Source organism: Acipenser ruthenus, chromosome 2 (assembly GCF_902713425.1).
Source record: "Acipenser ruthenus chromosome 2, fAciRut3.2 maternal haplotype, whole genome shotgun sequence".
Taxonomy (NCBI): Eukaryota; Metazoa; Chordata; class Actinopteri; order Acipenseriformes; family Acipenseridae; genus Acipenser; species Acipenser ruthenus.
This window is the reverse complement of record NC_081190.1, coordinates 5,804,716-5,830,834: the sequence shown is the minus strand read 5'-3', so window position 1 is coordinate 5,830,834 and position 26,119 is coordinate 5,804,716. Positions and strand designations below refer to the sequence as shown.

At 41.8% G+C, this 26,119-nt stretch overlaps 1 protein-coding gene across 4 annotated transcripts in view; it reads right to left on the bottom strand.

The window, feature by feature from the left end:
- The window catches only part of LOC117403690 (adhesion G-protein coupled receptor V1-like), a 184,882-nt gene that overhangs the window by 106,066 nt on the left and 52,697 nt on the right, over positions 1-26,119 (bottom strand). For 3 of the 4 annotated variants that reach the window (XM_058987341.1, XM_058987310.1, XM_058987332.1), the window contains 27 exons: positions 25,722-25,931; positions 22,372-22,502; positions 22,154-22,253; positions 21,153-21,332; positions 20,393-20,556; positions 19,419-19,512; positions 18,518-18,541; positions 17,791-17,869; positions 17,061-17,199; positions 15,955-16,096; positions 15,041-15,303; positions 14,329-14,504; positions 13,066-13,190; positions 12,509-12,690; positions 12,114-12,260; positions 11,628-11,711; positions 10,343-10,601; positions 10,045-10,167; positions 9,398-9,620; positions 8,513-8,717; positions 4,496-4,642; positions 3,968-4,223; positions 3,532-3,734; positions 2,831-3,007; positions 2,037-2,219; positions 1,563-1,742; positions 1,212-1,376 (listed from right to left, as the gene is read on the bottom strand). In XM_058987341.1, coding sequence (XP_058843324.1) covers positions 1,212-1,376; positions 1,563-1,742; positions 2,037-2,219; positions 2,831-3,007; positions 3,532-3,734; positions 3,968-4,223; positions 4,496-4,642; positions 8,513-8,717; positions 9,398-9,620; positions 10,045-10,167; positions 10,343-10,601; positions 11,628-11,711; positions 12,114-12,260; positions 12,509-12,690; positions 13,066-13,190; positions 14,329-14,504; positions 15,041-15,303; positions 15,955-16,096; positions 17,061-17,199; positions 17,791-17,869; positions 18,518-18,541; positions 19,419-19,512; positions 20,393-20,556; positions 21,153-21,332; positions 22,154-22,253; positions 22,372-22,502; positions 25,722-25,931 — 4,361 coding nt within the window. The remainder of the gene's footprint in view (positions 1-1,211; positions 1,377-1,562; positions 1,743-2,036; positions 2,220-2,830; positions 3,008-3,531; positions 3,735-3,967; positions 4,224-4,495; positions 4,643-8,512; positions 8,718-9,397; positions 9,621-10,044; positions 10,168-10,342; positions 10,602-11,627; positions 11,712-12,113; positions 12,261-12,508; positions 12,691-13,065; positions 13,191-14,328; positions 14,505-15,040; positions 15,304-15,954; positions 16,097-17,060; positions 17,200-17,790; positions 17,870-18,517; positions 18,542-19,418; positions 19,513-20,392; positions 20,557-21,152; positions 21,333-22,153; positions 22,254-22,371; positions 22,503-25,721; positions 25,932-26,119) is intronic. The other variant, XM_058987321.1, reaches the window with a different exon arrangement.

The window sequence follows — 26,119 nt, the reverse complement described above, 5'->3', positions numbered from 1 at the left end:
GTACTGTATGTTTTTGTGCTGAACTTGCAACAATCAGACGTCCGTTTCCAGCATGAAAGCTAATTGTTTTACACACACAAAAAAATGTTTTACGACAAAATCCAAGGAATATATAAAGTGTTAACCATTTTTAACATGGAGTCGTTTTAATGACACGTCTGCAAAATATATTTTTGCATCTTGGTGAACTAACGAACGGCATTTTGATCCGCTTTTAGTGCGTTCCTATGTTCTCTTTACACAGTGCTTTTTTTATTGTACTATTTCAACTTCTTACACACACACACACACACACACACACACACACACACACACACACACACACACACACATATATAAATACTAATTGGGTGCATTATTTACATTTTTAAGACGAGATGTAATTCACAGAATCTCAATAATATGTAAAACAAAATAACTACAGTAAAAGTAGAACTATTTTCACTGTAACTAACTTACATGCTGTCGCTTCACTTCAACAAAGAGATTGGGGTGGCGATCTGATAAATGCTTAAATAAATTGGTGGTGTTTCCTCCCTTGTTTTTTACTTCTTTCAAACACCTCCTACATTTTGGATGTCCACCTTCAACTGGATTGCCGCTTTCATTTAATGGATAACCAAAATAGTTCCACACTACAGTGGAATTGGCTTTAGAAACCAGCTGTTCTCCCGCGTCCGCCATGTTGATACTTGGACAGTACTGTAATTAAATTTTCCGAGAACGCGCAGCGCAGGAAAGTTAGTTTCTTCCGGTATATGCAAAAAAGTTCATATCGTTTTTAAAGCACACAATTAAAGTGTTGTTTTGAAGTCTCAAAAAAAAAAATAGCCAGACCGAAAAACACGATATATCACCAAAAAAAAGACGGGATCGAAAAAAAACGATATATCGATTATTTTTTTTTAACCCGATATTAGGTATCATATAATTTTTGTATCATGATATTTCGATATACCGAAATACCGCAGAACACTACTGTGCTCTACCTCATTGAACTGCAGTGTGCCATGAGGAGGTCTCTGTGCTCTACCTCATTGACCTGCAGTGTGCCATGGGGAGGTCTCTGTGCTCTACCTCATTGAAATGCAGTGTGCCGTTGAAAAGGTATCTGTGCCCTACCTCATTGAACTGCAGTGTGCCATGGGGAGGTCTCTGTGCTCTACCTCATTGAACTGCAGTGTGCCGTTGAAAAGGTATCTGTGCGCTACCTCATTGAACTGCAGCGTGCCGTTGAGAGGGCTCAGGTCATCTCTCGCTGCTTCCTCCACCAGCCAGATGATCTGGACTGCCCCTCGCCCGCCCAGGCTTCTCACCACTGCCAGAGTCACCTGACCCGCTGGATCATCAGTGAACTGTGGCTCGCGAACCGTCACCTGCAATACAAATTTAAAAGTCATTTACTATATATATATATATATATATATATATATATATATATATATATATATATATATATATATATAAAATGATAAATAATACCAGGTAATACACATGCTGCACAAATAACAGCCTTCATCTCAAACAATCGAATGTCCTGAAGACTGAATCCCTGTTCGTACCGTTTTCTGTTCAAAGCTGAAGAGCCCCACGGGGGAGTCGTTGGGAGGGATGTTCACGATCACTGTGGTGTCGTTTCCCAGTCTAGCGCCCCCTGTCACTCGGGTCAGGGAAACGCTGAAACTCTCTAAGAACTCGACAATGCTGTCGTCTATAATGGTGATCTCTATCACACCAGAACCCTGTTGAGAGATTTAACGTCATTAGATAGAAATCTTTTTCAATGGGGAAATCATCACACTATGAGAAAACCAGACGCATTTCCATTTGTTGCACTTTGTAGACATACCTTGTATGTTTGTTAGTTCATCGCCACGTGGTACAACTTCCACTCATTTAGATTTCATTCACATTGTACTTAATCAATTTAAATTGAACTAAAATTGAACTATCAGAAAAACATGCAATGTAATTACTTCCAGTTCCATTAAATGAGTATCACAGTGTTGGAAACCCTACCAGTTAACCGCACATACCTGTCCGTCGCTGAATGTGAGGTTTCCAAAGGCGGGGGAAAAGTCTTCTAGGTTGGCACTGATTGGTTGAGCCTTCCAGTCCAATCCCACTGCTCCAAACCTGCCAGCCAATCGAATAACCAGTAACTGCAACACATTCTGTGGAGGGAGGACCTCATAGCCGGTCACACCACCTGTTATAGCCTGGGAAACAAGAAGAAATCAATGAGCTATCTCCATACTACTGATTTGATCTGGATCGCTCTGCAGAGTACTGTGAGGTTGTTGATATAAAAAGCAATACTACTTTAGTAGAAAGAAGAAAATGTATGGAAGAGTATAAATCAATGATCAACTTGCAATGGGTGTCAACAAAAACAAAGCATCCCTTGAGGCATAATGTAAAGAGTCAAGGTCACTGTGGCAGGGCTGAGGCCCTGCACATTGAAATAATATGTTTGTGTTTGGTTTGTCAAGAAAATGTGTTTAATTCAAAAGTTTCTGCAAAATAAAGTTTGTTAGATATGGCAGGGCTGGGAGGTTAGAATTCCCTCCCTGTCTAATTGAACTTCATGTGCAGCATGTGGCCAGGTGTTGATTGCCTAATTGATTATCAAGGGGCTGTTTATTTTTGCACACAGAATTCAAGCAAATGCATGCATTTTAGTCACACATCCATCATTTGATAATTTGAACATGAAACCCAGTAAATGTGCTTACATTCACAACAGTATGAAAAGGCTTTGTTACACACATTAGCTCCTGGTAGAATGTTGAATTTTGAAACCTGCAGTGGTGTAAAATGACAAGCTTACTTTTGAAAGGTTAAACTGTAAGATTCCTCTGGGCTCATCGTTCTCCTCAATGGTGACCTCTGCAGTTTCCATTCCCAGTCTCTTCACACTGGGCTGCCCTCCACCCAGAGAGCCAGTCAGCAGCTCCACTCCAGTGATATTGACGAGGAAACTCTCAGCAAGCTCTGGGATATTATCCTTTAGAAAAGCAATAACAGGATTCGTTAACCGTCCTCCCAGGACAACTGTGATAATAACATGTTCTCAACTTCAGAAGCCTTTCCTGGTTTCTTCTTTTTAACTAAAAACCAAAACCTATTTAAGAAAACCTGCAATAAAACCAAAACAATCTGATTACAATGGTATGGATTCTGTTATTTCCTTAGGATAATGATAAGTGAAAATAACAATAATGTTAGAATAAATGTTAATATGTGGTGTATTGGGTGTCTCTTAAGTCTACTACTATTAAACATATATATATTTTTTATGTACAAGATGACTGTACACAGGATATGGTGTACTGTACAAATGTAAGGAATCTGTTCCAATATGTACAGTATATTATGGGATGTGCCATACACCTGTAGTTAAAAAATGTCAAAAGGAATTGTTGTTTACTCCTTTACAAAAATAAGAAAAAATGACTCAACAGATATTTTAAGGTAGTATCCTTGATCCATTTGATATCTGTATGGAAAAACAACCATGAGCAAACTCACAGGCAGTACAGCGACTTGAACATAGACCACGGGCACGTTCTCCTTCATGATGACAGTGGCCTCTTGTGCCACGTAGTCCTCGTGCTCTGTGGCTTGGTTTACAGGCAGCTGTGAGAAAGCTGGCTTGGTTCTGTAACGAACTGCAACATCACCGACAAAACCCTGTTCTCTCACAATCTTTAAAGTGACATTGATCTGCTTCACTGGAATAAAGAAATGAAATGAAAATATAATTACACGTATAACTGTAATATACTAGACACTGGTGTTATAAGTGAACAAAAGCAAAGCATGCCCCAGGCTTGTTTAATTGTTGTAGTCAGACTGTAGTCATGTAAACCAGAAAGTCACATGCTCAAATTGAAATTTTCTTCATGCATCTATTCAGTAATCATATGTGTTTGCAAAAAGGCAAATCACTGCCCTTTCAAAGTACCGTCAGGCTCCTGGGTGGTTACAGTGAGGGAGTCCGAGTGCCAGCCAATCACCCCATAGGGGGAGTTGTTGGGCAGGATGGTGATCTTAGCCCTGTTCCTGAGGGGGTCAATGACAGGCCCCTGGGTGGGATCCCGAATTCCGACGGTGGTGACTTCAGTCAGGGTGACAATAACGGTCTCCGCAAGCTCGGGAATGCTGTCTGCCAACACTGTTAGTGCGAGCGGAGCGAAGGCTTGACTCTCAGCAAAGGTGACCTAAGAACAAAACAAAGTGACACTCCCTAACAAAATGATGAATATGTTTCCATGTGACAATGAGACCTTTCAATTCTGCAGCCCCACCTGCTCTCGCTGTATCTAGAGTAGGCAGGGCTGAATCATCACACTGTCACATGATTTGAATAGGCTGTTCAGTTTAGGATTCTCAGCAGAAGCTTAAAGCCAGGTTAAGTCACATTTAGAGAAAATGATAATAACAGTATTGGACAAACACAACCCAGGAGAAATGCTTCACCACAAACCCTTACCACTCCGAAGGTGGGGAATACGTCACTCAGGCTCCCGTTGGCTTCCCAGTGCACAGTGATTCGTCCAAAGGTTCCTCGCAGGCGTTCGATACTCAGGGTGAGCAGGTTATCTTGCTCCAGCTCTTCAGCTTGTATACTCAGAGAACTCTGGAACAGATGTGTTCAGTTAAACAGAAAGGTAAGAGAACAAATAAAACAAGACGCACTCTAAACATGCTCCATCAGTCTACAGGTAACCAGGAACCGAGGCAAATAGGTAAGCTCCTGCTTCAAGTAATTTTAAACTAACTACATTGGGTAACATTGTAAGGTGGTGTTTGAATTAGCTGAGTTAGTGTGTGATTAGTACCAGGTGAGTGGTTAAATTGATTAGAAGTTGATTTGCTATTTGATTGGTTTCCACACAGTTTAGTTGGTTCTTTTGCCACGCAACTGTAACATTAATCAAGCAGCCTATTTCGGCGCCGGCAAGAAGCGCCAGCAAACCGAAGAGCCTCAACAAAAGAGCCAGGAGTCTAGCTGTGGGAGTCCAGCAAGGGCAGGCCTGCGCCGAGACGCTGTTGATCCGAACCTAGCAGCGCTCTGGAAGAAGCCATCTACTAGTCAGGTCTGTATCCTCCACCCCACTGCTCCTACTGTGCCTTTTGTCTTGCCTGTCCTGCTATGACTGTCTCTCACATCCCTGTTCTGTCCTCTCGTCCTCGTCCTCTGCCCTCTCTCTGCTGCTGCTCCTCCAACCCCTCTAACCTCATCCCTCTGCCTCTCCCCCCCCCCTCCCGCACACTCTCTGGTGCACTCTGGAACTGTCACTCTTCTGCTAACAAAGCTGATTTAATCTCTGCTTTTGCCTCCCACCTCTCTCTCGATTTCCTTGCTCTCACTGAAACCTGGCTGTCCCCTGATAACACTGTAACTCCTGCTGCCCTGTCCTCTCTCTACGTCCCGTCCCATACCCCGCGTCTCACTGGACAGGGAGGTGGGACTGGTCTTCTCCTCTCTCCCTCCTTACTCTTTTCTGTCCCCTCTGATCTCTCCTCACTCTCTGTTAATACCTTTGAATTTCATGCCGTCCAACTAACCTCTCCCTGTCAACTCCTGCTCATTGTACTGTACCGTCCCCCTGGGCCTCTCACTCACTTTCTGGATGAACTCGACTATCTACTCTCCTCCCTCCCCTCTCTGTCTACCCCAACTGTCCTGTTAGGTGACTTCAACATCCATCTCTCTAACCCCAGCCACTCTGCTGGATTCCTCCCTCTCCTTCACTCCTTCGACTTCTGTCTCTCTCCATCCCCTCCTACCCACAAAGCTGGTCGTCAACTGGACCTCACCTTCTCCAGGGCCTGCTGCCCCTCCACCCTCTCTGTCACCCCCCTGGACCTCTCTGATCACTATTTCATCTCTTTTTCCCTGTCTCTCACCTCTCTCCCTGCTCCTCCTACCCCCACTGTCGCCTCTTGCCGTAACCTCCGCTCTCTCTCCCCCTCTGTCCTTGCCTCCACTGCTCTCTCACCTCCCTCCTATCGACTCCTTTTCACAACTCTTCGTAGACTCTGCTACCTCCACCCTCTTCTCCTCCCTCACCTCCTCCCTCGACTCCCTCTGTCCCCTCACCTCCCGACCTGCTCGCCCCTCCCCTCCCCAACCCTGGCTCTCCTCTGCGCTCCGCTCAGCAAGAATCACACTGCGATCTGCTGAAAAGAAATGGAAGAGAACCAAACTCCCTGCTGCCCTAGACCTTTACTGCACTCTTCTCTCCTCCTTCTCCTCTACTCTCTCCTCTGCTAAATGTACTTATTTCCAATCTGTAATCCAAGCCTCCACTAACAACCCACGTAAACTATTCTCTACCTTCTCCTCACTCCTAAACCCTCCCCCCTCCTCCTCCCTCCTCTATCTCCCCTGATGACTTTGCCTCCTTCTCTTCTAAAAGATATCCGCAAACTCTTTAACACCTCTCCCTCCCCCGCACCCCCTCCTGCTCCAACCCCTACACCCACTGCATCCCCTACTAACTCACCCTCCTTCTCCACCTTCTCGCCCCCCTCTCAGACTCTGACCTCTCCTCCCTGCTCCAGGGTCACAAACCCACCACGTGTGCCTTGGACCCCCTCCCCACTCACCTCTTTGAAGCTGCTGCTCCTGCTCTACTTCCCTTCATCTCCTCCCTTCTCAACACCTCTCTACTTTCTGGTCTCTTTCCCTCTGCCTTCAAAAAAGCCTCTATCATTCCCCTCCTCAAAAAACCTACCCTCGACCCCACCTCCCTCCAGAGCTACCATCCTGTCTCCCTCCTACCCTTCCTCTCCAAAACCCTTGAGCGGACTGTACACCGCCAGCTCTCTGCTTTCCTGTCCAACCACTCTCTGCTCGACCCTCTCCAATCTGGCTTCCGCTCTGCTCACTCCACTGAAACCACCCTCCTGTCTGTCACCAACTCATTTAAGTCTGCCCGAGCTGCCTCTCTCTCCTCTGTCCTAATTCTACTCGACCTCTCTGCTGCCTTTGACACTGTTGATCACTCTATTCTACTGTCATCTCTCGCTGACCTGGGGATCTCTGGCACTGCTCTGGCCTTGTTCTCCTCCTACCTCTCCAACCACACTTACCAGGTAACCTGGCGTGGAGCAACCTCCACACCTCGCCCTCTCTTAACAGGAGTCCCCCAAGGGTCAGTCTTGGGTCCTCTCCTGTTCTCTCTCTACACCCGCTCCCTGGGCCCCCTCATCGCATCCTATGGTTTCTCATACCATTTCTATGCTGATGATGCTCAGATTTTCCTCTCTTTCCCCACCTCTGACTCCACCATCTCCTCCTGTATCTCTACATGTCTGTCTGCTATATCCTCCTGGATGCACTCGCATCACCTCAAACTCAACCTCTCTAAATCTGACCTCCTTTTCTTTCCCTCCTCCTCCCCCTCCTCTGATCTCTCTATCTCTGTTCCTCTGGAATCTACCACACTCTCTCCCTCTTCCTCAGCTAAGAACCTCGGAGTCACCCTGGACCCCTGCCTCTCTTATTCCCAGCACATCTCCACTCTGGCACGCACTTGCCGATTCTTCCTGAGCAACATCTGAAGAATCCGACCCTTCCTCACCAACTACGCCACCCAGCTCCTGGTCCAGGCCTTGGTACTCTCCTGCCTAGACTACTGCAACTCCCTCCTGGCTGGCCTCCCTGCGTCCGCCACCTGTCCGCTCCAGCTCATCCAGAACTCCGCTGCCCGCCTGGTGTTCTCTCTGCCTCACTTCTCCCACGCAACTCCACTACTCCGCTCCCTCCACTGGCTCCCGATCACCGCTCGCATCCAGTTCAAGACTCTTGTACTAGCCTACAGATGCCTTGACCAGACTGCACCCAGCTACCTCCAGACCCTCATCTCTCCCTACACCCCCACTCGACCTCTCCGCTCCGCCTCCACTAGAAGACTGGCTCTACCTCCACTACGCTCCCCTGCTTCCAGAGCCCGCTCCTTCTCCACCCTTGCGGCGTAGTGGTGGAATGACCTTCCTACAGATGTCAGGACTGCCCAGTCCCTGACCACATTCCAGCGCCTCCTTAAGACTCACCTCTTCAAACAGCACCTGTAGAACTCCTCTGTTTGTATCCTAGGACACTAACACCCTTCATGTAAATGTGCTTTATTTTGCTCTTATCTGCCCCCTATTTTACTGCATTTAATCCTGTACTTCAGAATACTGTAATCTGCCAAGTGTTTAACCTGTAGTACTTTGTATTTAATCACATCCTGATGTAACTATCACTATTTAATCATATCCTGATGTAACTATCACTATTTAATCATATCCTGATGTAACTATCACTATTATCTGCTGTATTATTGAATTGTGGTTTGTCACACTTGTACTTTGCTTGAACAAAAGTTATTGTATTTCTTGCTCTTATTGTATTACTTGTATTGTAACACTTGAAATGTGTTTGCTTATGATTGTAAGTCGCCCTGGATAAGGGCATCTGCTAAGCAATAAATAATAATAATAATCCTCCCCTTACCTGTGCAAAGGCCACTATTCCATGGGCATCATCGTTGGATGGAATGACCACAGTCACATGACCATTGAAGCCAACCTCCGCCCCGCCCTTGGGGTTCTTCAGTCGGACCCTGAATGACTCCTCCTCTTCTGGGATGTTGTCATCAATCACATTGACCGCTATCTCCAGCTCTCCATCTCCTGGTTTGAACCTCAGTTCACCTGAACTAACAGCGGAAACATGACATGAATAGCATTCAGAAGAATAGAGATACCTAGAGAATCCAGAACCTACTGCTACAGAAATTGCAACATGTAATATCCAATACAAAAACATACGAATAATATAAAATAACTGATTTAACAGAATGTGGCTGATAACTGTTTATATACTCTATCAACTGGTTTCACAGACCCTGATTAGCACTGATCTTGGACTAACACTGGACAGTCCAAGATTAGTGATAATTGAGGTCTGTGAAACCAGCCATAGGTTTACTTCTTTTTAGATCTGAAATCACATGGGTGTTTTTTAAACTGTCATGATTTTGCTATGTATTCTATCATATGAAACTTTGTTTCCAGTTTAGCCCACAAGAGCTCAATTTTAGAGAACATTGAAGAGGTGAGATGGCGAAACCTTAAAACACACTTTAAAGAACGATATCATTTTCAAGCAGACAAAACACATCTGAAGTGTCTTCCTACACAAAAACATCTGTTGTGTTTCTAATAACATTAATATCCTCCACAGAGGTCATTACCTGTAGCGAGGTCATTATCTTCACCTGGGGAGACCAAACTTTCACCTTGGTCATTTATCCAGCAGGTAAATGTCTGCTGTGTCAGACATTATTGCTTCATAATCTGGATATCAAGTAAGATCAAATGAATGTTCCAATGTTACCTCGGGATGAAATCGGACTGGTTTGAGACAGATGTCAGTTCATAGATTCTGGAGCCGGAGCCCCCGGCTGCAGCAATGAGAGTTTTAGTTGCATTGAGGTGTGGGGCGCTGAAAGGGAACAGCTGCTGGGCTGGGGGAACCTCCAGGACCAAGGAGAAGCGATTCAGCTCCGACCTCCACGAATACAAACCGGAAGTGTTTTTACCAGCAAGCAGGAGATGAACTGAAAAGGAACACACGAGAGTTAGCGCAGGTAAAACGTAGAATTAAAACTCCAATAAAGTAAAAAACAAAGAAGCTTTTGAAGTTAAGTCAATAATACAACAGTGAATAGGATTGGGACATACAGTGAGGTAACGTAGTAACACAACAATATAGTTCAAAGGAAAACAGAAAGGAAATAAATCAGCATTCTCTAATTTTAAATTGGGATATGGCGCTTATTAATTCTAGTTTGCTGGATCAAATCCAGCTCAGGTTCCAGGTACTTTGGCAGAGCACTGTGTAGAAAAGCCAGTGCTGCTCCTACACTGAGCTACACCTACAGTGCAGACTCACAGAGGGCTGAAACCTGCAGTCCTGTACGGCTGGCTCCAGTAAATGAAAACTGTCTGCAGAGGAATATTGTAGTGCTGAGTTTTACTTACTGATGCCAGAGGGAGGTGTGAAGGCCTGGGCTGTGTTCAGTTTACCATGGGAAATGGACTGGAAATGCTGGAAGAAAGACTGCCCTGCTCTCCAGACAAACACCTCGCATGTAGAATTGTACTCTGCAGTGAAAACAGTATTAAGACTGTGCAGTTCAGCCTGTAAGTTATGCATTAATACTAAACACGTCATGTATGTATGTATATATGTATGTGTGTATAAATATATGCATTGTAACTGGGTACAACAGTTGCAAAGCTTAGCAAATCAAGTCTCAGGTTACACCAAAATGTATACCTTCAGTAAGAAGCAGCAGGTAGACCTCAGCCCCCTGGTGGAATGCCTGCACCTGTTTAGCTGGGGTGTTGAGAGGCAGGGCCTGAGGGTTCCTGAACTGGTCCCCAGCCCACTGGTACAGCACACAGCTCTGACTGGGGCTCAGCACAGACACGGCCAGGTACCAGCTGTTTCCACGGAGGAATAAGGACAGCCCCGAGGCTCCTGTGATGCTGAGGTCTTGGTGGAATATAAACGTGTTCCCGTTCCATCTGAAAACCTGGGAAGATGTTTTAATGAAATAATTGCATTATGCAGTAATACTAAATGTAGTCATATTTTAAACAGACTTTGTTTCCTATCTGTAATTCTGAGCTTTTTCTACAGTGAAGTACACTATATATATATATATATATATATATATATATATATATATATATATATATATATATATATGTTTTCAAAGCATTTAATTGGCTTTTAATTAACTCCTAATTTTGAAAAGAGAAAAACAACTGTACACTTTAGCCACTATTACCCTATTGACACCATCTACACAATGCATTATGCTTTGAGCAGGTAATTTTGAGTGAAGTGAATGGCAATCACGTGGTTTCAGCGCATGCTGATCTTGCATTATTTAGGTCAGGGCTGGACAAATCTGGCCTTACAGACCAGGTCTGTGTTCCAGCAGTACTCCTAATGGTTTCATTAAATCAGTGAATCCCTCATCTAGGGTTTAAAGCAGTTACTTGTTCCATTATACCTGTTAACCCTGAATGGCCCTCCAGGACTGTAGTTGCCCACTCCTGGTTTGTTGATAGGGTAGAAGGAGTATGTTTCTCATTTTGTAAGATTAACGTGGAATTTGAACCAGATGTGGGCCCTGTGAAATGAATTGCTGTGTTCTGCCAGTTAACCTGCTCAAACTTGGTAATTGAACTCAGTGTGTCAGGTGATTTGTATTTTAATTGATTAATTGACAGCTTAAATTGCTCACCAGGTGAGTATATATGGAATCTGGTCGAGTGAAAATACTGCTGTGTAAAGCACAAGATTATATTAGGTGGTATGTTACGAAATCTGTTTGTAAACAAAAATTGTTTCTATTGTAAAAGAAAACTGTACTAGCAAGTCTTAACAACAACAAAAAATCTGAAAAATTGTTTGCATTACCACAGTTTCGCCTCTAGATGGCGATAACATATTAAAAGCAGTGGAAGACACACAGCATCATTTTACTGTGTTGATCCTTCCAGGCTGTTACACAGACAATCTCACCCTGAGGCATGCATGGTACACTCACCTGGCTGGCAGTGATTAAATAATCTGTGCTTTCCAACACAAAGTGCTTCACATCACTATTCTCCGCAACATTCCAGGATTGCACCTGTAGAAAAAGAAAAGGAAAACGTTTAACCCACTGATCATTCCTACACCTTGTGAAACACATCATTCAGTGCAGTGTCCAACCAATCCCATTGAAACATTTAAAATACACTATATAAAAATACAAAGTAGAGGGTATGAATACCTGCAACATTAAAAACCTTATCAACACGAAAGTCAGTACCGCAACATACATACATTGTTTTACACACTAGGTAGGTCAAACGTACACCTAATCTCCTAGCATAGCATGAAATAATGTAAAGGTTGATTATCTGTCTCAATAAGTTAAGAGTGTCTCTCACTACACTAACCCACTGTGCAGCACGTCACCTGAGACGAGCATTTGAACATTTCTTGTTTATGGTTTCAGAAGTCACTTATGGAAATGCTAAGCAAGTACCAGTGTTAAATTCATATCAGGTGTCAATCTGAAGAGGCTGGTGTTTGATGCTCTCCTGTCATCTTGTCCTCCGTGAGTGATCGCTATATAGGATGACCCATTCATCGCAAAGCTAATGCAACTCCTGGGACCTTGGATCTTCAAAGACTGCAAAGAAAAAGGTTTAAAGAATGAGAATATCACTATGTAGATTGTGCCAAAATGTGTATATATTCATCAGGCACTATCAATTAAGAATTGTATTTAAATATAATGATTTTCAAACATTTTACGAGTGGCCTATAGGTTTTGAAAAACAAAACTTTCTATCTGTATGCTGTGAGGTATTGGTACTGCACCAGATGCCCTATCGTATCACACTAGACCCACTCCCTTCACCCATGGTTGGTATTCACCTGACCCGGTACAAACACTCCCTGCCACCTGTACAACGTGGAGACCTCTTCCAGGGAGGGGCTGGCTGGAGGTATGCCCAGACGGAGAGCGTACAGGGCCCCCCCTGATGTGAGGGTGCACCAGCCTGAGGATTGCTGCTCTGGGAAGCTCTGCAAGACAGGTAGTGCTGGGTAGTCTCCCCCTGAAAAAAAAAAAAAAGATTCCACACAGTGATAGCAACCATTGCAATAACACAGCGCTTCCTTCTCGTCCTTTACATGTAAACTCAAACTGCAAGACAATTGAAGACAAAACCCGTCACGCACTGACAGGATGTTAACAAACAGATCATTCATTTTATGACTGTTGTTCTACAGTGTTCTGTTTATGAAATCTGACATACACGACATATCTGAAACATCTATAAACCAGCACAGGTCCCTCTTACAAGTATATTATGAATGGCTTGGATCAGAGACCTGGTGAAACCCTGGTTCATGTCTTTATAATGTTGACAGGACATCACAATGGTGGAGACTGAGTGATGTAGTGCTTCTAAGGGAGTCGCATCACTTACTCATGCCGTAGGCTGTGTCTGACTGTGTTTCCCACTCCACACTGACTTCAGCGTCCAGCCCGTTGCTGCGAGACACTCTTAGATACACCGTCCTGTTCCCCTCTTCAACAGTTACAGAGCTCGCTCTGAGGAAGCAAAAAAACAGATACATCCACACTGGACTGGGAGGGGTGTAGCCATGCGATACTCATCAGCATACACAGGTCAGGGTACTTTGTATGCAGTATAACAATATTACATTATCTTTAAAGATGGAATATTGTTTTTAAAGGTAAAACAACTGAGATAGAAGTGTTCCTTCCCAACTATAAATCACATTAAGTCACCATTCAATATCCAGTTAGTGGACTACTGATAATGTATTACACTACAAAATCTTTGTATCACTGTACTATGTAAGTTGGAATTATGTTAATTTATTTTGAATACAGGGAATACTTATAATATATGTAATATTTACATTTCTTTTTAATAGCACATTAGTGTTGCAATATGTAGCCATTCACATCCAAACTCAACAGCAAATTGTCAAAATACACTAACTGTATTAATTAAGCATTTTGTGCTTCAACAACCAATGCCTTATTTATGAAAAATAGCCGTGCCTTGATAACCTCCCCCTGGGGAGTTTCTGTGCCGCAAACTAGGCAGTGACTCAAGACCCAGCCGTGCACACACACGCATGTATTTCAAAGGTAATTATTGTTTTAGTGGTTATGTTTTTATAGAATGATCTTAACTATGCATTAATGCATAGGCCTTAATTAGCTGCACAAACCGTTAGCTCCAATTGGACTGTTACAGAACGCTCTGTTGCACACATTCAAGTGGGTGGGGGGGAATCGAAGGGGAAGTCATATTTTGGAGACCGGTGCAGGAAGTACACAGTAGTACTGCAGTCCGAATCCTTTATACAGTATTGTACTGTACTTTCAAAATAAAAATATATATATATATAATTACTGTGAATTGCATGGATGCAAATTGCTTTTAATTTACTTGAATTTATAATGATTTTGTTGTTACTAACATCTAGCTTATATTTAACATTTGTATTATTCTTCATTTCATTTTACATTTTTTCTGGATGTCTAGCAATGTTTGGAATTATTTTATTGCTGTATTCTTATTTTATTGAGTATGGTTTACCTCTCTTTGTAATAGTGCTTGCACTATTTAGATATACCCCTGCCGGCCTGGTAGGAACAAGGTGAATAATCTGAACTAGACCAAAGAATATTATTTCCTGCTGCCATGCCAAACCTGCTGTTGACTGGAAAGATCCTGAAGAGGCCGAGCGGAGCCTGGTTCTGGAGTACCGTGATCAGGGTCTGCAGGTCGGAGCCCAGCCTAGCTCCCCCAGTCGGGTCTGACAGGGTGACCACGAAGGTCTCGTTCATCTCCGGCTCCTCATCCAGCACAGCTGAGATCTGCAGGGTCTGAGGAGATGGGTAGTGCACTTAGACAAGAGCTGCTACACAAGAACCCCCTATTGGTAAGCAGCACTCATAGTTACAATATTTAAGAAAAACAAGCTAATCTATTAAAGAGCTGCTGACTAACAGGAATTTATGACGTAACTTTAAAAGCGGTTTATGGACAATACTACAGTATGCTTTTTAAAGATTAGTCTGACGAACACAGAGAAGTGTGCCCCTAAGTGCTTTTAAGCCAATTTACCTCACATTTAGACTTAAGATACTTTTGCTGATGTTGTCTAAAAAGTAGACAAATAAATATATTTTTAAAGTTTATTATTTTTGGTGGTCTATTTTTCAGCCTTACCAGCAAAGAACTAATACTGCCAGGAGATCTGAATACTGAATGCTAACACAGGCATGCCTGTATGACCTTGGCCACAGTCTTGACCCCCTGGCGCCTCAGTTCTCATATCCTCTGCAATAGTTGCACTACAGTTGGTACCGCATTATGAAAGTTTGCTGTTTCCCACAGATCTTCCCAAAAGATCATGTACCTTGAACCTGACTCCGTCCTCCAGGACAACAAATCCTTGTGAAGGCTGGAGGTCCTGCGATGCGTCTGAGCCGTTGAGGCTGGTGATCAGGTACTGCACAGTGACCTTCCCGAAGGTGCCCTGAGGAGGGTCCCGCACGACAAACAGCAGCGCCACGCTCTCTGACAGGCCAAGGGAGGTGGGCTCCTTCAGGAAGAAGTGCTCGCTGTTGTTGAAGGAGATCACTCCGTGTCCATCATCGTTAGCAAGGATGGTCACTGCAGCTGGAATAGCAGGGCAAGGAGCATGGTCAAGGAACAGGGACTATCTGAACAATACACACCTGAATCCACCACACGTTTTGATTAACGTGGCAGTTTCAAAAAGACAGACTGAACTTCTACCTCACCCACTGAGAGGGTAGTGCTACCAGGGCAGACTTGAAACCTACTCACCATGGCAGTGTGGGAAAGGAGTTACAATATAACATGAACTATATATATCAGGGACATTACAAGATATACTACAGCTTAAGATCATATGGTTACATTGATAACCATATGATCTTAAGCAGTGTGGAGTAGTGGTTGGGGCTTTGGACTCTTGACCGGAGGGTCGTGGGATCAAAGAGGTTGTATAAAGTACTAGGGAAAAAAAGCACTAGGGAAAAAAACAGTAAGCCAGCCCCTGGAAATTAAATGGCTTCCCATTTAGATACCTTTCTTCTCTCTCTTCCGCTACCAGCCCTTCCCACATTTGCCACTTATTTACTCTGAGCTAGGCAGTGTTGTGCACAAAACTTGTCAAACCGAACACTGCTCCCCAGTATTCAAGTTCTGCCACTAACCTTTACCGTGGAATGACCTGCCTAAACAGAAACATTTTGTACAGATCTATTACTTTAGTCTAAAAGTACAAGTGTCGAAGTAACAAACCTGTAGTGTTGTTTCCAAGCTCCAGCCCGAAAGACGGATTGGCCAGAACGAGCTGGAATTTCTCATCCCCTTCTGGTATGTCATCATCAGAGATCAAGACCTCGATGAACTGATGCCTCTCCCCATCGGCAAAGTGCAGAATCTGTAGGATATAGTACATGACAGACAGGTTATTGCAATCACTCCACTGGCTCCCGATCACCGCTCGCATCCAGTTCAAGACTCTTGTACTCGCCTACCGATGCCTTGACCAGACTGTACCCAGCTACCTCCAGACCCTCATCTCTCCCTACGCTCCCCTGCCTCCAGAGCCCGCTCCTTCTCCACCCTTGCCTCCTCTTCAGACAACACCTGTAAAACTCAACTCTCCCCTTCTGGTCAATTCTCTGCCTTTAATGCACTTTAACTTGCACTTATCTGCTCCCTATTTTACTGTATTTAATCCTGCACTTAACTCAATCTGTAGTATTTTGTATTTCACTTGCACTCGTATCTAACCCTGATGTAACTATCATCACTGTTATCTGCTCTTGAACTGCCCCGATATCAAATCGTACTGTGTTTTGTATTTGCTCTTATTAGGACTGAAGTCATTGTATTTTGTATCTTGCTCTTAAATGTACTGTAACTCTTGATATGTATTTTTTGTATATTCGCCCTGGGTAAGGGTGTCTGCTAAGAAATAAATAAATAAATAAATAAATAAATAAATAAATAAATAATAATAATAATAATAATAATAATAATAATAATAATAATAATAATAATAATGTTGGGGTTGTAGGGTCATATGAAATGAAGTGATAATGTGCACAGGAATAGGCTGGTGGATTGAGGGGTGAGACCAATACATTCACAAGTACTCAAACTCCTTGAAGTTATTTTATCAAACAAAAAAGGTAAAATGGTCAATAGACCTCCCCACAATAATAGGCTTCTATATCCAGACACTAGGAGTAGCCTGTGATAAGCTGCTCTGTTGTCAGCCTAAGGTGTGGTGCTACTGAATAGGTGGACATTCTCCAAAAAAACATTGCCCATCTTATGGAACAAGATGGATTACTTAATGTCTGTGAGTGCAATTCAATGACAAACAAACTGCTTACTGTTGAAGTTGCATTGTAATCGAGCCCCAGCTGAGCTTCAAGGTTTTGAGTGTAGAAGAACAGAGACACATTGCCATAGGTCCCTCCATTCCTGTAGGCCACCAGCGTCAAGCTGCCAATGGATTCATTCACTTCATATCTAAAGAAACAAAACAGTTTTACTGTTTTCAAAATCCTTTAACCAATCCTACGTGCTGAATTACACAAGGCACAGTGTTCTTGTTTTAAATGGAAAAATATAAAAAAAACATATTATAGTAAAACCACAAAAAAAAAAGCTGTGCTGTGGCAAATATTGTCATATTTGTAAAACCATGTATATCTCAATGGACCTAAAGCAGAATAAACAATAACCATCTTTATTGAAATAAAACATGAATAGCAATCCAAAAGAGGAATGTGGCCTGGCTAAGCAAAAAAGACCCTTTCCTTATTTAACAAGCCCGTCATCTCTGGTGTATACTGCCTAGAATAATATGTATAATACAAAGTGTTTCTTTATTCCCTTTAGAATTGTGCATTAGCGCTTTGCACAGGATGACATCTGAACACAGGCTGAGATGTTCTGTAATTTGAACATACTGTATCCATAACAGTGATTGGGTGACTTCTGATCTTGATTTATAATGCTTATACAGTGATATTTCAGGCACAGTATTGAAGAACACATGTGCAATCTTCAGGCCAATCTGCTGCTTACAACACACCTATGAAGTTGGTAGACACTTACTTTATGCTTTGCCATGCAATGATTCCTCGGACTCCATCGCTGGCATCAATAGTGATCTGTGCCACCAGGCCTTGAATATCTAGGAATGCACAATACATTTTTATTTGTACATTTTTTTATAATACATTTAAGAAGCTGATGTGCACAGAGCAGTCAAGTCCTAGGCTATGGTAGTGTGAACTTCCTCTGGCTGCCCTGACCTTAACACAGCTGTGGTGGGACCAGAATCTTCTAGAGCAGGGTCATTCAATCATGGTCCTGCAGGGCCATTCCACTCCAGGTTTAACAGGTAAAGCTATATAATAACTACTTCAGATCTAATTGGTTCAATTAAACAATTAAGAACATGGCTAGAACAAAGACAGGAGTGGAAAGACCAACTTTGGACACCTCTGTTAGTTAATTTAACAGGCTAAGGGTCAATTAACTAATTGAGGACTGGAACAAGAGGGACATGAGGAAACAGATGGCAGTCCCCAGACCTGGTGACTTTCAGTCTCCTCATAAATGACAACAGGACAGCAATGGAAATTAGAAGCTGCTTCTCAGTGCGTCTATCAAACATGAATACCTTTATTACAAAAGCAGCAAGCTTTTTCTATGGGATCTAAATCTAAATGGTGATCCACTTCAGTCCCTCCACAACCACTTGATGAGTTGGATTTTAATTTTAGACTGATAAGGATCTTACAAAAAGCTGTGAGTCGCATTGTGCCCACGGCTTTACCTTTAAGTCTGTAATGAACCAGGTCTATCGGTTCCACAGGCAGACAGTGCAAGGCGATCAACAGAGACAGTGACAGAACAGGAGGAGAAGAGAAAGATCACCATGGCAAGAAAAGAGAAGAGTTGTCAGTTAATGGTTTCTACATTTATAGTTTACACACGTTCCATTAAAGTGGTTGTATGTAACAAAATAATATTAAAAAGGATTAAATACTTAATTGTTGTGCTCCATTGACTAGACAGGTCTCAACATTAGCAAATTTGCAGTTTTTTTATTTTTTTATTTCGTTTTTTTTGTTTTAGAACATGATAAATGGTACTACGCTAGGATTAAGAAAGTACTCATTTTGCAAACCATGTTTTTAGGTAGTGTTTATCTTATTGGTCATTTTTTAAAGCTGTCATTAACCAACCAGCTGCTTCCCCTATGGACTGACATGCTTTGTAGCCAGTAGCATGCTAAAAGACACTGCTGAGGTGAAAAGGTGTATATTTCCTGAATATAAAGCTTGCAAACTTGAGAACTTTTCTACTTATCAGATATCATCTTAAAATGAAAATACACATTTGCAGTAGCATGTGTTTCTTTCAAAACTGCATCTTCAAGGCCTTTCTAGTGAATGGCAGTGCAAGATTTATGGATTTTTATTTTTAATGTAAGCTACAGCCACTTTAATGTGGTCAGTTAAGTCTCAGAGAAACATATGGAAATGACATACACTGTGGTAATCAGGTACTGTAGATGCTGGTCTGACTTGGCGGTTTGATTGATCTATAAGGTTAGGGTGTCAACTACAATTATAAATTGTGAGCCATTCTTTTGTAATAAATAAAGAGAAACCTAACAGGCTGTGCACAGAAGTAAGGTGGTGCCAGGGTGTAACTCAATGAGCTGCGCTTACCAAGCTTGTCAAAGGGAGAGGTCGGGCTGCGTGTGACGAGTACAGCAGAGGTGATATTTACAAGGAAGAACTCCTGCAACTCAGGAAGCTCATCCTGGAAAGAAGAACAAAAACAACGTTTTTCAAAGTCTTATCCATATACATTGTGGGTACTATTAAAATGCACCCACACTCCAGTTGTTGGTCATCTCATTTTCAAGCTTACTCAACTTGCAATGCATTACCTCTTACATTCAAAGTTCTATAGTTGCAATAATTTAGCATCCTTTTTGACTACTAAATATCATATTGTACTCCAGTTTATACTTAAGGTTTTATAATTTGTATACATTTGAATGGAATGGAATATTTAGCCAAATAAGCAATGTACAGTGTTGACTACTTATTTATTTTATTGCTTTGTGAAGCTGACTTCTAAAGGGAACCTGATGGACTGAAGCATTAACCAGCGCACACACATACAAGTATTTTTGTAAAATTAGCAAGCAGAAGGGTCTAAAGTAAAAGAGGCTATCGGAGTCTGTGATAAGCGTTTGCAGAAGATTCATGAAAAGGATCTTGTTTATCATTCAACTTCCATTTTGCTTCCTATGATTTTAAAGACCTTGTAAAGTGTTATTTACATCCTTCTGCATCTGCAAGTAGTTGAAGCAGTTGAAGGGTTATTGCACTATAACTCAAATGATGAAAAACATCCCTTTCAACAAATATATGTGGATTTAACCCTATAATGTCCAATTCCTTTTGTATGGACAAACCCTCCTACAGTATATTTATGTAGCTGGATCATCTTCATTGTATCAAACACAAATTTAAGAGACCTGGACAGGGAATGCATCATGAACTGCATATAAATATGTTGTCTCTTGAGGCTTGACTGTACACTGAATATGCTACAGAGGGTGGCGATGTATTGTGCGTGATACATCAATGGGCATTACAGGGTTAGTATAATAAAGAACCGTTTGACTTACCTCTAGAATGGTAATGTTGATTGCAGCTGATGTTTGCCCCTCCTGCAGAACCAGAAAGCCGGCCGCAGGGATGAAGTCCTGGCCGGGCTCAGCAAGGGAGCCCTCGGTCTGGTTCTGGGTCTGCAGAGACCCACGTACCGTCTCATAGCTGATGTTTATGGATCCTATAAGAATGATGACATAAAAAAACATATATCAGCAACAAACACTCAGAACCCTGTCTGCATGTCATTCTGATGCTTGTCATATTAAAGGTGTCGCATAGGTTTTATATTCACAATCCCATGCTGAAAATAGATCATGCTTTATTTTAAGGCTCACTCTTTTTTCGGTTTAGTGTTTAAGTTTATTAACTGTTAACCTTTGGTTAAACTGTTAAACTTGCATATTAACATTATATAAAAAAAAATCATGACTAGTGCTATTTTATAACCTTCTTGTTATTCAAACTTCAGATCCGTTAAAAGTGAAAAGTTCAGTGAAAATATATTGGTATTCAAATGCAATACTCAGAGCAGGTCTGGTAATTCAGTTAAATGTTGTGTGTTTGATATCAAAAGTATGTTTGCTATGTCAGTAAAAAAAATAACATCACTGTCACAAAATCCAATCATACTTCTTTGGTGGATGACAATTATCTTTCCTACAAAACCACAGTCCACAAACCCTGCATGGGGGTACATTCACTTTGGAAGCAATTCTATGTGATCAAAGTACAGTAAATATCTTCAAAACCAGCAATGAAACGAGGCAAACCAACCGAGAGATCCAAACTCCCTGCGGATGAAGAGCTGGATGCTTTCATTTCCCTCCCTTGTGGAGACCATCTTGGACGAGGGAGCAAAGCTCAAAACACCATAAGGTTCGTCGCTGGCTTCCACTGTCAGGACTGCTTCAAAACCCCGCCTGTCAAGAGCAGCTGCTCCCGTGGGGTGAACCCCTAGCAACAAGATACACAAGCAGCAATGTTTTCATATATTTACAGTATTTACTGATTTACTATGCAGACAGACTAACAGAGCAAGGACATTCTGCATAACTCACTGTGGTTCTATTTCTTAACTGAAGCGTCTAGACACTGCAGTTAAAATCAACATACAGGTACAGTGCTCCATCTTTATCAGGCTATAGTCAACATGCTATTTGTGTACTGCCTTATAATGAGAATGAAAGTGGCAATGGAATGACATTATGGGACAAATGGGAGCCACAACCATACCGCTTTATAACCTGTTCCACAGTATAAAGGGGGAGTACTGTATTGGCATAGTTCTCCAAAATCCAATAATATTAAGTATAACACTTAAGAATACATGCCCCTTTATCTGATGTGTTGCCCTAACTGTGTTGTGTTGCTTTCTCCTCAACTAAAGAAGCAATGTAAGTGGAAATGTCACTTAAGGTGCATTATGCAATTGGCCACTGGTGTTTGTTTCCACAAGAAACTAAATCTGTGTTTATAATGTGAATTACTGTACAGTCCCTGGTACTTTAAACAGTCCGGTTTTATGAACACCAGACTACAATGCAAAGGGTTTGAGAAGCACTACTATGTTGAGACACAACATTTCTGAAGTTGTTTCCAGCAGCTCTCAGGAGGATCCTTGTGACCAATAAAGTGTTTCGTCTGCTGTTATACCACCTTGAAAGAGCAGCCAAGAACTGGCATTGCACTTGAGGCTTCCCTTTGCTTTGGGGTTTCAAGCTTGTGTCGGTATAGGGCCTGCTTTTTTTAGTAACTAAAATATTACTACATTTTACCTTCAGTTCTGATGTTTGCCAGAATGACCCTGTATTCCTCCTTCTCTTCAGGGATTCCATCATCCAGCAGCTTCACAGATATGGAAGCATTCAAGGTGCCCTATAAAGGAATATAAAGGAACAATAAGGAACATTGTTTGTCATCTCTAAGCGATTCTCAAAGTAAGAAATCATTCCAGAAATCTTCATTAAGTTCCTGATTTAGGGTTTTTTTTTACCTCTGGAAAGAACAGGACTCCTGTGAAATTGGCAAAGTTTTGCTCCACGCGAGGTCCTTGGATACTCCAATCCACAGTGACGTTGCCCAGGCCAGGAGCTGATCTTGTTATTAATAACTGTACGCTCTCTCCTTGAAAAACAGATTCAGAAACATTTAGGCCTGGACGATAACTCCAGTCATGAAGCCATTCCTAATCATGACAATCAAATCAATAAGGCATGCAGTCAGCCCAATTTCAACCGTCCAAACCACAGACAGTGGGCTTCCTTGCAGGGCTTTTCTTTAAATGATAAGTGGTTTAATGATGGGATGTCAAAATAACCCATCCCTTCCTTTACAAACACTTACTGTGGTAATATTCAAGTACACCACAGTGAGGCATGGCAAAACATGATAAAAGCATTCAGGAAATTCAGATTAAAAAACAAAAACCCCAATTTGAAGATTTGGATAAAGGTTCATCCTCACATTGTTAGCTTCAGAAGGATCAATACGAATTCCCTGTGTTTGGGTGAAGATCCAGCTTTGATAGGTTGTTATTTGATAGTGATGTCATCATTAATACAGTAAACCCCATTAAAGTTATTGTTGCTAACACAATAATTCCATAAATCTTAGCCATGTTGCATATCCATTAGCTATGTAGGTATCAAATGTGCAGTTTTCAGAAACACATGTTGTAGCACACGTGTATTTTCATTTTAAAACATGAGATCTCGTACTGCTTTAGGTTTAAGGAAGCGCTCTGTTTCTAAGCCTTATTCTTGGGTTACCTGTTTGCACTTCCTGGATCACTGGACCTCAGCAGTGTCTTCTGGGTTAAATCATGTTAGTCAATAAGGGGAGCAGCTGATTGGTTATTGACAGGAAATAAGTCGGTGAAGGGGTGGGGACAATTTCACTCTCCTGGTGACACAAGTCAGGAAGTACAAGACAGTCCAAAGCATGGCTTGTAAACAGAGATTTCTGCAGCCTAGTGCAGGGCCAAGTATCATGTTTTACATTCAAAATACACATTTGCTGTAACATATGTTTCTTTCAGAACTGCACATTTGAGATTTACTGTATATAATAAATGGATGTGCATAGCATTTTATGGAACTAAAATTAAACATTTAAAGAAACTGCAATTAAAACAAAACAAAACAAAACATTATGTTTTGTCCATCCCCAGTGCTTTTACAGCAGACAGGTATATATCCGTATTATATAGCTCTAAAACTATATAATCACCCACATAGCATGCAGAACATCAGTTCTAACATTAAAAACAAACCAGGGAGACTTGCTAACATGCACAAGCAAAAGCAAGCCGACTGCCATATGTACTAGCCGTGGCAAGCATGCTCTTTTAGTTCAGACTTCAATATTCAGCTTTTTATGAGATGCATGCAAAACTGCTGTTTACCTGGAAGCTTTATGTAACTTAACTTTCACAATGACAACTAGAAAGAGTGTCAGTAAAGTTTTACCGGAGCTCAGAAAAACAATGCATACAGCAATGATACAGAACATGTTTAAATGTTTTGTTATAGTATTAGTCAGACAGTATACAATATATACTGTAGCTATTTTTGCATGTATTTAAAAATACAGCGATATCTTCTTTAAAAATATATAACTCCAAAAAAAGAAAATACAGGTTTTTTTCAAAGGATATGCAAAATTATATATATATATTCTTTAGTAACAATTAACTAAATTCTAAATACAAAGCCTCAAATCTACTTATTTAATGTGTTATTATTATTATTACTATCGACAATATAGTTCATAGAATATGATTCATAGAATAGCATTTCTTTTTGCCAGTACATACAGAAAGGCATTGGCTTTTAAACTGAGGAGCAGGATTTCCAAAAAAAGGTACCACCAAAATCCAAGACTTATGCATTGGGACTTATTATTGTAGGATGACTGGGGCCTGGCATTTGTTAGCAAATGTTACACCTCTCAGATATTGTAACCCTGAATAGAAAACAATCCACTATATATGCAAACATAAATGGACCCAAAAAAACACATTACAGGAATATTACAATTAAAAGCCAATGCCTGATAAATAAACCCATCACATTCCATTTAGACAAGGAGCAAGCCCTGCAAAAGCTAACAAACGACTCCTACTCCCTGACAGACCATGCTGCATATCGTCCCTATTAGCATTATGTCATTCTTACAGGGGGTCCTTGCTGCTTGCCTAATTTGGATCTAGAGTAACCTCTATGAAAAGTGCACACAGTCACTGACTGCCACTCTCTGGCCAGGATGGTTCATGATAATTATTGTGCACATTGATGGCTCTCATTATAAGACAGTCAAAAACTGCATATGTTAATGAAGGAACAGCTTATCTTGACAGGCTACTGGGAACCATTAATGTAAGGAGAGCAGCACACACCAGCACAGAATCAGCATAAACCATGGCAAATATCGGAGAGCCCCATATTTGCAACAGCCGTTCAATCATTTAAACAAGATACATACATATACAGTGTATGGAATATGGTCACCCAGGGTAATATTACTTCTATTACTGAGTTCAAATATCTGCGGGAATTACAGGGTTGTGTTCTTTAAGAATATCTTCACTCAACGTTGAATACATTACAGGACAATCTTTATTACATTTATCCTAGGATCCCCCTCCCCCAAACTATCCTATAATTAAAAAAAAAAAAACTTGCTGGTGATCGTCTATCTTCCTTCACTGTTTTACACTATGCACTGTATATTTTATTTCCAGCCAGTTTGGCTACCTAACCCACAGGAGCACTAAATTAATTGCATCTCTCTCTGTGGGCACCTAGCCAAGATCGGCAACAAGGTGGAAGCTTGATTCTGTGAGCTCCTACTGAACTCCATGCAGCTGAGCTTTCATTTCTTTTATTCTAATTCCACGGCTTGCCCAGACCCACTTGCAATTTAACTGTGACAAGAAAGTCATTGTTGGAAGTGTGTGTGTGTGTATGTCTTGTGTGTTTAATAACCCATATGTAAATATACCACAGTATATTACAACAATGAAACAATTAAACATATCAAGTTTTTTTTCCCCAGTACTAATACTAAACATATTTTAGCCCAGAGAGACATACATTTATTTTATCTATATTTTAGGGAATGATATTTGGGCGTTTTATAACAAACAGTATATCTTGAGAGGAATCAACACGAGCAGTAAAAACATAAATACAATGTATTGCCTTTCAGTTCTGCCGTCCTGTTTGGAAGCCGACAGCAGCTGGATAGTTTGTCAGGCTGGCAAGCTCAAGGCTAGGGAGAGTATGTTATAGTGAGAGTTGATGAGGAATATCAAGAGCGACGTCACCAGGCAGAGAGACCCACCTTCTCGTGCCATCACCGATCTAGAGGAGGTCTGAAAGCCAATAACTCCGGCCGCGTTGTCACTGGCTAGAATGAGGATGGTGACGGTGTCGGAGCTGGGCAGGATGCGACTGCCTCCTTCCGTCTGCGTCAGGCTCACCACGATCGTTTCATTGCCTTCGGGCTCACTGTCATCCACGATGGACAGCTGAATGGTCTTCCTGAGGTCACCTGCAGGGAGCAATGAGAAAACGACAAGACTGATATTCCCTTACTGACCGAGAATCAGTTCAAAGGTTTCACTGAAGTAGAGGTGGCCATCGTCCCTCGTTCTTACCAGCACAGTAATGTCCCTCATCAGCTATAATAATTTAATATGGGGGGGGGGGTTGTTAATAACACTGGAAAAGTCTTTTGTT